The 12058-nt window shown below is 40.9% G+C and overlaps 1 protein-coding gene across 1 annotated transcript; it reads right to left on the bottom strand.

Annotated features, from left to right (window-relative positions):
- Positions 1–875: 875 nt before the first annotated feature.
- Positions 876–11071, bottom strand: vri (nuclear factor interleukin-3-regulated vrille). Its single transcript, XM_028319970.1, has 2 exons — positions 10831–11071; positions 876–3088 (listed from the first exon to the last, which is right to left on the bottom strand). The coding sequence occupies exon 2, from the start codon at positions 3041–3043 to the stop codon at positions 1955–1957; it is 1089 nt and encodes a 362-aa protein (XP_028175771.1). The 5' UTR covers positions 3044–3088; positions 10831–11071; the 3' UTR covers positions 876–1954.
- Positions 11072–12058: the final 987 nt, after the last annotated feature.

Here is a 12058-nt window from a genome sequence, read left to right on the forward strand (position 1 = left end):
GTAGGTATTAGATCGTATTATTTATTTCAATAGTTTACTTCTTTTAGCTAAGGTTGAAGACAAGTATATACACATCAGACTTCCCTAATCCCTGGCCAGCCTGGAGAGTGCAGGCCAAATCCTCCATTCATCATCATCATCATCATTTCTGCCATAGGAATCCTCCATTTGCCTGTGGTAAATTGGAGAGGGTCGTGCTCCGTCAGACTTTTACCTGATGATTCTTCTTTAGCACGATAAGTTAGGTAGTCAATTTTTTTTATTGTTCATTGGTATGAAGTATACTAATAAAGTTTGTGTTTGTCTCTACCAATCAATATTAGACTATCGAGTTAGTGGTTCTGGGTTCGATCTTGAATGGTACTCACTCTGTACTACTAAGCAATTGTTCATATTCTGGTCAATACAGTCGACAGCACATGAGAATATCAATTTTTGATCCTACATAGTAAGGTTTTCTACTTGAACGATGCCGCCACAGTGCTTAGGTTGAGGTGCCATCGTTTGTACCTATAATAGTTTTAGGCTTGGTGCCATGGATGCACGTTAAGCTAGTGGGCAAATTGAGCCATTATCTGACGCCTATAGCGGCTCATTAAGTTTGACACCAGGTTTGTCACCACTTGATGAAAATTGTGTTTTTAGGTCTAAATTGTTTTTTAATTCTGAGTGAGATTTTTTTAAATTCTGAGTGAGTAGGAAAATGTGTACCTATTCAGAAACTAAGTTCACTTTAGTGTAATTTTAATATTCAGATTTCAGATATTTGTAACTAATAAAAAGTTTACTTGTTTAAAAGATTAAATAGGTAGTATTGTGATATCTTAGTTACTAAAGTGAACTTAGTTGAAGGGAATCGGGAAATAAAATTCATGTTTAATTGTAATGTACACAATTTATTCATATCGTATAGTGTTTCTTATACAAAGATAATAAATTGTAAAATCCTCATTCTCGGTCCGAATAATAAATAAATACTTAGTTAAACTCCCTTCAGTCCTATCACATGCCCTTTAGGGGTGTCAAGGAGTTACTTAAATACTTCCGAACTAGCCTTCTTAGGATTCAATACATTTAAACGCCCGCTGTGCATTGGCGCGCTTACTATGTGCACAAGTCACTAAGTGACACGCGCTCAGAACTTCTAGCTAGCGCGCTGAGAGCTCGCCGATACACAGCGAAGACTGACTTATTTACATGGTATCCATTCAATGAAATCGCCATCTTTTATAATAAATGTACAAAAATATTCCTTTAGGTAGCTATTAATAGGTAGGTATGTATTGTCAAAGGCACTGGTATCTTATCCTGATTATTAGTCAATAAAATCTGCGTTACATGTTCAACTATGCGATTTCAAGTTTAAAAGGACCTATCCTTACTTTTTTTGGTTTGGAACTTAACGGGCAATCTGATCGAGAAATACTATACATTAATTTTTATAAATAATCTATGTTGGACTTATGTTTACTTACAGCGAGCTTAATCTAAACTTATAAGAACGTAGTCTTTAGCCATCGATTTTCACTAACGAGTCTTCGAATAGATGAAACAGATCTACTTGCTTATACATATACATACATAGCTCATCACTAAAAATGCATTTTTTTAAATCTATCACTGAGTAGACAAGTTTTATCTGCTCGAAAAGTCTTTAAACCGAACGAAATTAGTCTCATATCAAACAGGGTCCGTCTGCCATCTTCTACCCTACAACATCGACCACATACAACTACTAGGAAGGATTACAATAGGCGTTGCGACTTAGCCGCTTACAGCTGCACAATATGTTACAATATATCTTCTCTTTACAACGTGGTAACTCTACTGGGAGGGGTAGGAGACAGTTTGTACGAACAAGATCGGCACGTCATCAATCCGCGGCGGGCGCGGGGCGCGGCGTGCGGGGGGCGCGGGTGCGCTGTCGGCTGACTCCGGGCGCCGGCGCGGCCGCTCAGTGCTCGTGCGCGCGCGCCTTGTTCTGGTGCATCATGTTCTTCAGCGTCGCCACCTCCGTCGCCAGCCGCGCCAGCTCCGCCTTCAAATGTGCATCGTCCTCCTCCACCATCCTGTCATCGGGTCGCTGCGGCCTGTATTCAGCGCCCAGGGAGATACCAGAGTCCCGCTCATCGCTGGACCCCTCACCGTCCCAGGACGGCGACGACCGAGGCCCGGGCTCCTGCTTGATGTGTTGGAGCGAGAGGAGGGCGCTGGCGACGTCCTTGTCGCCGAGATGGGACTTGTGGCGCAGCTTGAGGGGCAGGCAGTTGTTCTCGGGCGCGTACTGCTCGGCCGTCTCGTCACCGGAGCCGGAGAGGGAGGACAGCTCGTAGGGCGAGGGCGCGCGCCGCGAGCGGGACAGGTTGAGCACCGAACCAGGAGGCTCATAGTGCGCTGGATGAGGGTAGTACGCCTCGGGTGCGGGCAGCCTTTCAGGGTAGGGTTCAGGCGCTCGTTGCGGCGGAGGGGAAGGAGGGGACGCCGGCGGCGGTGGTGGCGGGGGCGGCGCAGGCGGGAACAGCGCATTGCTGGAGAGTTTACTCCTCTTTGTGACGCATAAGACCTGGTCGCACGTGGGCAGGGTAGCCAACACCTGGTCGATGCTGATCAGGGTCTCGCCGCAAATGCCGTACTTCTCCTTGATGGCATCCAGCTGGGCTTTGAGAACGTGGTTCTCCTTGGAGAGTTCCACGACGCGTTGCTCGAGGACCATGTCGTTGAAGCGACGCTTTTCGCGGGAGCGCTTGGCGGCTTCATTGTTCCGCCGGCGGCGGTCCCAGTAGCCGTCATCTTTCTTGTTGTCGGGGATGAACTCGCGCTGTTTGCGCTGGCCGAAGAACTCCTTGCGCTTGGAGAAGTCAAAGTTGTAGTCCGGGTCGTTGGGGCCTCCGTTCATGGGCGGTTGGTCCATGGGGAAGTGCGGGGAGACGGACAGGCGGCCGCGGGGGGGCGGCGGCGCGCGGGAGGGGGCGGGCGCGGGCCCGAGGGGGGCTCCGCCGGCGCCCAGCAGCTGCTGCTGGCTCAGGATGAACTCGGCGACCATGTTGCGGCGGACGACTCCGGGTCCGCACGACTCTTCACCGTGGTTCTGTAACAACGAAACGTAACATTAGCGTTACAGAAAAACGCAACGGTTGCAGTTGTCTAAATGATGTCGCGATTACAAAACGAGACGGTTGCAAAAACGCTGGCGCAACATCCCGCTGCAGCGCAGTGCTGCAAGCACGTGGATAACCTTTGTGAAACCATATTGCCACATTAAACGCTTTTTACTCCCTTCATGTTTGCTAAACTCATTAATAAATATTTCCTAACCTTTAGCAGTTACACAAATGCAATTTTAAGGTTACACCGGATTTCTTCCGTTACAAAAGTAACTTCCTATTAGTAAGTTAGCGCTTGGCTGCTCACTTAAATAATTATTTGCAATCGAAGGATGTTACTGGTAGTTCAAAATTTTATTGTTATAAGTTTGGTATTTGGACTATTGGTGCTAGCATTTGTAAATATTAACAATCGTACTAGTTAACAATCCACATAGTTTCAGAGCTGGTATTTCGCAACGAGCTCACGTGGAACCTAACGTGGTGCCTGACGTGCTGAAACATCAGATTGACGTTAGCAACATTTAATTCGATTGCCAATCGATAGATTTAAACTATGTCGTTAACCTCAGTTACGTAAGTTGTCTTCGTTAATTGGCAATGGTTAAGTAAAGTTGTGTTAATTCAGCTAGCAATTACAGGTTGTGTCAAACAACGGCAGGAAGTTGGAAGCGAAAAGCATCGAAATCAAGTCGTTATCCGCGAAAAAACAATGGAAGAATCACTAATAAAGCGGCCATTGTTGCAGCGATAACCGATTCGAATGCACTTTTTCTTAATTTTTTTTAAACAATGTCAGCACTGGCCAGTGACTAGTGCATAAAAAAAGCGATCACGTTCCTCTACACGCGGTGCGCATGCGAACAACGTGAGAGTTCTTTCTAAATTTGAGTTTATACTTTTAAGATCAGATTTGCATTTATTTTTGGTCGTTAAACCGCCATAGACAAACGTGACCGGCCAAATTATACGAGATTATTCACGAATACCTCGATATGAAATTCGAAGGAGGTATTTAGGAGGCTGTGACGATTTTTAAATTGTTTTTCGGTTTCGCATTGTAAATACATATTTGCGCGCCATTTCCTATTGTGAATTCTAATTTGTGTAGATTTTTTCTTGAGTTCACTTTTTAACCCTTTAATATTCTACTGTCGCTTTCTATGAAAAAAAAAGCAATCAGTCAATTGAAGTCTATTGTTACATGTGAAATTTTCAAACGTGGAACTCTTTGTCTATGGTTCACATGTCAGTTTTCAAATGTGGAACTGTTGGATCCGTCGCCGTGGCCTCTAAACATTTAATTGAAGCTCCACTGACATTTCGCGCGCGCAATTAACCGCGGTTCGAACAGTTAGCGTAACGGGCGCTCCGCCCCACTGACACCGATGCGAGATCGGGTACCGCAACGTGGTAACATGGAAATTCTGGGAAAGGCGCGTAGCGATAAAAAAAAGCAAACAATTAATGAGGGCTATCGTTTTTATACTTAACAGTTGGCACCCCTGGCGATTGACAGGACCTTACTCTACAGTTGCGCCATCTTGATGAGTGCAAATGCGATAGTCCTCCTACCACTTTAGCGCTTACCAGTTGGCGCCACTGTCTTCGCTACTAGCAAGTGACAGGACCTTACTCTACAGTGGCGCCAACTGGTGAGCGCTAAAACGATAGCCCTCATTGACTCTAAAGATATTGACGTTGAGATGTCATACTAATAAGAAGGTACCAACGTTTCGTTATTGAGAATCAATAAAGATGACGTCTTTGTATAAATTATGGAATACGTCACATTGAAACAGCATAACAGTTAAATGGACTCCGTTACATTGATATTACCATGATGTACCGTTGCTTATTAACATCTCTTCAAGTATGTTTTTTATGCCATCTTTGTGTGGGTTGACTGATGTTCGATAAAAAATTTTGGGAATTTTCTTGACTGTCTATAAAAAAAATCGGTATATGACAGAATTGTTCTTTTTTTAAAAGCAAAGCGATTTGCTCATGCTTTGTTTGCAATTGATTAAAAACACCGGTCCGTTACGGTGTGACGCTTCGCGGAACAGACAGTTGAACACCGGTTAATTCGAACGGTTAGCATCAGCGATAACCATAGACAATCTGCTGCATAATTCTTGGAACAGGAAAACTGATTGCTATTCCTAGGACAATGTTGTTGAAACTAGAGTTGGAAGCTTCAATTAGATTATCATAGAGCAAAGCTCAATATGAGTGAGTCATTACAAACTATTTCTAGCAGACTTGACCCACTCGACGGCCAATGTCGATAGCTAACGGTTGCACAATCACAGCTCTGACGATCGACAGTTATCACTAATCATCGTAGGTACTCTCGCCTACCGTTACCCGAAATCTGGGACCGTACGGTATCCGAAAAACCGTTTTTGACGCTCATCACTTGCGTCCAAAACCCGTAATACTGTTACGAAACAGCTATTAATGTTTCGTCACCGTTTTAGCAGTTAGCTATTTGCCCGTTCAAGGTTAAGATGTGTGTAATCTTTGTAATGGATTAACTGGTTTTTAAGCTCTATTTACTTTCCAATTGATCGGTTTGTTTTAGTAATGTTACTGTTATACACATTTGTGTAATATGCCAAACGTTTTGATAGCTTAAACACAATAATTAATAGAACGAGTCGTTTTACTGTCTTCATTAATTGTTATAGTGGTCTAAATAGTGCTCCTTGCAAGACACCATTTCTCAATAGCTGAGAACGCTATTGCATATATTTCAAAACTAAGTATTGCTTAATCGATTCCTAAATTCAGCTCGAAACTAGATTTCGATCACATTGCAACACTCACTCGAGATTTCTCTGTAGCAAATCAATAACAAATTGTATTACGAATAGCATGTGTTGTTCTCACATGTAAAGATGTATTTATGTGCATTAATGTGTAACTACACGTGATGGGTCGAGTGCTCGGGCCACGTGTTCAATCCTTGCGACCGGCACTATAATTAGATGCCTTTTTACCATTTCAGGTCCACGTGACGTCGCGTAACAATCTGCCTGCCTTATAATCAGAAGCCTTATAAGAGTCCAAATTGCGAGAAACTTGTTCAGAGTTGTTCCAAGTTTCGTGTACCCTTTTAGGCCTGTTTAGGTAACGCTATACTTAGTTATTATTATTAAACATAAGATAACCAAGAATAGAACTGTATTGTTGAAAATATAATTTCTGTCGGAATTATATCGTTCTCATAAAAATGTAGTAGCTTACGTTACACCTGTTATCAGGTTGCTTGCCATTGACTCATTTTGCTGATAAACGCGTTTGAATAGCACATATTTGAAATGTTACGAATCGTTGTTGAAACACTTCAGATTGGTGATTTACAAAACCGGATTCCCGATTTGTTGATAAAACTAATTATGATTCTTAACAGTATGATAAAAACACGATGATAGTCCTATGACTATGACTATTCTTCCATAGTCATTTATTCCATAAACAAATGATGGTGTGTTTGTTGTAATTTTTGTCTGGCAATCCTTAGAGGATTTATTTGACACATCATCAGTGGGTCTAGACAAAGTGCAAATTATAATCGCAAACCAGTCGAAAAGTGGTCGCAAAGCCCCTTTTTTGTATGGAGTTTTGACGGATTCGATTTTCGATTCGATCAAAAAGTGCGTTTTGTCTAAGGGGGCCAGGATCTTTTTCCAAATAGGTACAGTCGATCCGTTGATTGACCTTCTCAAAAAGCCACCTGTAGTCTGTGCTATCAGCAGATTCTAGGCTAGACCGTGCGTCCGTGACCTTCGGCTCGTCCTGCAGTCCACGTGCTGGCGTCACGCGGCGGCCCACACGTGCCCCCATCACGTTGGCTTGCGTAACACGCGAGCACGTTCCCCCATCCCCCCCGCCCCTTTATATAACCACAACGTGATCTAGAACGTGAAATTTAATTGACAATCAACGGTAATCGACGTGCCCTTGACCGATTGTTGTCTATTTATACATAACCCCATCAATTTCTGTATCATTCGCGAGAGATGCAATAATGTCGTCAAGAATGCAAGAAGATAATGCTTCTGGTGATAAATTTTAAGGATTTCTTTTTGTGCTTGGAATTCTAAAGATTACAGCGAAACGGTCAGATTAGGTCATAGGTTTGCTTCATAGTCTAAAAATACATGTTTTCGTCCATCGGACGTTTGCGGTATTAAACGGAAATGTTTTGAATAGTGTACGTTGTATAATGAAGCTATTTAAATTATCAGCGGGTGCTGAATTTTAAATTCGAAGGCAATCGATGACACCGCGCTGTATGTTAAGCGATTATGCTTATACCGTTGCAGTTGCAATGCTCTTGACCTTTCTACAAATAGTAATGTATAAGCCGGCGGCCATATTGGAAAAAGTAGAGAAAGTAGTACAGCGGTAACTTTCCACGCACGCCGCCGGCGTTATTCGCGGGAAAAGCAGGCCGGCGCCATCTTTGATTTGACATTTGGCCAGCAAAGGTTTCAGTGGAACAAGTAGTTTAGCTTTAGCCATTCATCTCATAATATATGCGCAGCGACGCGCAGTTTGTCATAACAAGTTTGCCGCCTCGTCACTCTTCACCTGACAGTTGTAGGTTGGCGCCAAATGCTCATTGTCTATGGATTATGTAAAGATGCGAATGTTTTGAAAACTTAGTCGCGCCGGCAAATGTTTTGTCTTAGATGCGTTGACGCGTTCCTTCCTTGTGTAATATTTTGTCTCGGAAGGTTAGCTTGGCTAAGGTCAACATTTCTGGAAGCGTTTCAAGCGTTTTTGCTGTAATTTTTGTATACTTGACCGATTTTTCGCTCGCGTTGAGCGTAAGACCTAATTAACGGGATGTGTTTATTTTGGGGCGGCCTCTATCGGTCGCCGCGATAATGCTTTGGTGTCAAGGTCTCGTTTTGTAACTCCGCGTGGATCAACAAAACGTGTCAAGGCCCTTCCTCTTTCTCTAAGGTTTTCTCTGCATTAAACTGATAAACATGTGTAATCGTTAAACAATGACAGCTCCACTTTGCCGACCTTGCTCCATACCTGCTAATTACAAAATTATTAAGAAACACTTAACCTATTTTGTTTGCTCTAGTTTCAATTTAGCTCTGTTACGTAAATACATTGTTTTAGTTCTAGGAAGTCTTCGTAAACAGGATTTGCGTCGCATTCCTGCTTGTTTTTAGATTTTTCAGTAAATGACTCATTTGGGATTGCCCAGTTATATTTATGTTATCGCAATAACTGTACCCGTAATTAATATATTTCATATCTGTTTGTCTAGTGTTGGAATTATCGATTGCTATACGAGTATAACCATGAAGATAATCAATATCGATTGGTTTGATGTTGCGTCACACAGTCATATTTGGTTTAGCATTATCTGTCAAAGTACAGTTAGGGCCACGTCGGCCCACTTCCACCCAATTGGTTGAGCACACACGCTGTAAGTAGGTTACAGTAACGCGGGCGAGATAAAAAAATGGGTCAAGTTATCTTTACTTGTCCTCGATGAAAACGTATTGCGCGTAAACGTTACGTAACGTAGCGTGTGTGTTGCGTTACAAGTATACAAAGGATAAGAGCGTAAAGCTGTAGAAAATTCTTTGTCTGATTAACAATAGTCCGTTTTTCGAAGTCAAATAAATACTCGCAGTTAAATTCTACGTTATTAAGCAGGTGCATCTGACTTCATCTTCGTGATCTGCGTGCATCTGAACCAGGGTCACGATGGTAGCGAGAATTCCGCCATGCATGATTCGAAATGCATACGGCCTTACTACCTTCCGGACAGCCTTGAGGCGGTTCCTGTATTACATCATCTATGCATTTCTTGTGCTTTGTTGAATTTTACACGGAAGTGGCCTTGGCGGGTAGTTCGATAATGTGGGTAGTTGCAGTCCGTTGCGCAACGCGTTGCGTCATACGTTGACATAGACTGACCTTTGCAGGGCGATCGATTGTGCACGCCCGCTCGGCATTTGTTTTGAACTGTAACGCGGCGTACAGCGTCAGTTCTTCAGAGTACATTGTGTTGCAAAATAAGACCTTATTACAATTGATGGAGATGCTACAGTTGGGAGATACTTTTATAGGATGGTACGTTGTTAAATATTTAAGTTCTTTTATGTTGACTGCGCAGTTCTTAGATTAGTTTAAGGTTTTGGAGAGGTTTAAAGGGCAAATCTTCTAGATATACGGGGCTTCGAGAAAAGTTAAGTTTCTAAATTTCTTTGGTCTATGGGTTTTAGTTTTTTAATTAAGTTTTTAAACCATCGAAATAATTTTTTCAATAGTAAAGTAGATTTTATTTTTGTCTTCTACTTTTATTTTGTTTATTGCGATTTTAGCTATAAAAATGCAAGCGAAAAAATATTGTTCAGACGTAAAATTATATCATAATTCTGCGAAAACATTTCGTGATATAATAAGTTTTTATGTAAGAACAAAGTACAAACGTTCATACTCTTATCAGTCGGAAATTGTTTAAATATCAACAATTCTAAAATTATATCTTCTGTTATTTTAATTTGGACAAATAAAAAAAAAAACATTTTATTAACTTTAGGAATTTTTAAAAGCAGATTTTAATGCATCGTTTTTGAAAGTTTTTCTAGATTGTCAATTAAAAATTTCTTCCTTAAATTGTTAAGAAAATATTTTTCTGTTCGTAATGCGAAATTTTTAACTCTACATTTTTAAGTTCGGCAAATATCCATAAATGTCTACCAGGTGAATAAACTCCAATTTCCAGTAGCGTAGTTTCCGCACATCCGCGGGCGAATGCACGCCGACGTCGAACCTTGAACCACTTGGGGCTTGAGCAACCGATTGTTTGCGACAGACTGGCCCGTACCAGCCTCTGCTTACGACACGAGCCAATTAAACCGAACCAATATTTCAAATTCAAATTGCGAAGCCCGGACATTCGAAAATTCCAATTTTAAAAACTAAACTTTTTATCGTTTAATGACTGTCTGGCCGAAAATAAAAATGTAATCATCGTGACATAACGCCCGATAAACAATTGCCAACGTATCTGATAATCCTGAACGTAACCGGGTTGTCTTTGTTTAAAAATTACAATCTTATCATGAAGGAATTTTTACTGAAATCAATTTATTCGTAAACAACAAAATTCTGCATAAACAAGGCGTAAAAGGAAAACAAAGAATTGCGACTTCGAGACGCAACGTGAACATTCATGAAGTTAAACAAATATAATGATGATAGCACGAATTTTTGGCACGAGACCCGAAGACATGAGTAAACACAATTTGACGAAAGAAGTCAATGACATGTGCGAGTGAAAAAACAATTCTTTGAACTGCACAAAGATGGTTCACGATAGGACGACTGATTCAACAAATTCGTCACTCATTGAAATTTATTTCCAGCCAGATATTCAGCGGTCAATGGAATCAGAACTTTTGAATTTTAAAAAGAAATGCCTTCGCTATTCCTATTTCAAAATTCAAATTAAAATTTTACTATGCGCATTCCAGCATCATTTATGCTATGGGAATAGATTTGAATTTAAATGTATTATTTTTGCTTTATCTACAATCCTATTTTGATTTTTTCATTTTTCAAAGTTTTTGCAACCGTCTCATTTCTTACAAGATAATTTTTCTTCTTTTCATTTATAATATTTTCCATTATTATTTACACACGTGATAGTAAAAAAATCCAAACAATTGTGGATACTTACGAAAATATTTGCGGTGTTTATGTACTCCTTATCCGGAATTATCCAAATAGTGGGTACAATGTCATAATCACTTAATCAAAAAATTCACAATAACCGTTCCAGGTGTAGTTCACAATAGTTTAAGAAATAATAGTTTCACTCCCACTTCACGTGTCGAAATTCACTATCACAATTGAATATCCAATGGTTGGTTGGGCACGTCTGCACGGAGCTAAGGATAGCTTGCGACTGAATTTTGTAGTGGGGTCGACTGACTCGCGGATCGGTGCTCACACACGCGCAGAAACGTCTAGGTGTGAGTGTTTGCTGATGTGTGCGTGAGTTTAGTGGTGTGAGTAATGTATTTACGTAACTTACCCCGACTTCGTGTAATCACGAGCATATTGACTCAATGTAGCGTCCGATTTTTTAGCTAATTCGCAATTGAGTCATGTGTTTGTCGCTTTGTGTTCCCCGAATGATATTGATTGATAACAGCTTTTTTGATGGCGCAATGTTTTAATTTCGGTGTGTTTTTGTTATTTTGTCTCTTTTAGTTGTTATCTTTTGTTTTTTTTTGCGCAAATTGTTTTGTTTCAGGGGTTTTTCGCAAAGGTGGGGTTTTCTTTAATGCTTTTGGTTATTGATTAACGTAATATCAACTATTACCTATTTTTTATTGTTACAAAGGTCATTGCCCTCTTTCTCTAGTTTTGGGCTAAACTTGAATTTCGTTCGTTTCAGTCAAATGACGTCCATTGCTGGACAAAGGCCTCCCCCAAGGTTTTCACAATGAACGGTTCTGCGCTGTCCGCATCCAGGCTCCTTTACCAGATCGTCGGTCCACCTAGTAAGAATATTGCATTTACCAAGGACTTATTTATTGCAAATATATATATAGCGTGTGTACCAAGTTAGCAAATTTTGGAAATTGGCAACCGATATCGTAACGCCCGCCACAGCGTTGCGTATCGCGCCGTAATAGATACGACACGCGCAACAGTTTCATTATTGGGATATTAATTTGTGGATATTGCAATACTTTTTGCGATATTACGATGTGGTTTCGCGATTTTGACGTAGTAGCTTTTATTGATACCTTGAAAAAAAGTAGGTCGTATATTTTGGTATGTGGTTAAAGATTAACCCTAGAACTTTTAAGTGAAGACTCCTGAAATTCCGTAATTCAGTATCAATATTTTTTTTTATATTTATGAAAAAATACTTAAATTACAATGTAGCAAAAAAG

This window comes from Ostrinia furnacalis, unplaced genomic scaffold (genome assembly GCF_004193835.3).
Source record: "Ostrinia furnacalis isolate ACB-3 unplaced genomic scaffold, ASM419383v2 OfSCF7340, whole genome shotgun sequence".
Taxonomy (NCBI): Eukaryota; Metazoa; Arthropoda; class Insecta; order Lepidoptera; family Crambidae; genus Ostrinia; species Ostrinia furnacalis.

Coding starts and splice junctions, on each gene's coding strand:
- vri (XM_028319970.1), bottom strand. CDS start 3,043: ATGGTCGCCGAGTTCATCCTGAGCCAGCAGCAGCTGCTGGGCGCCGGC.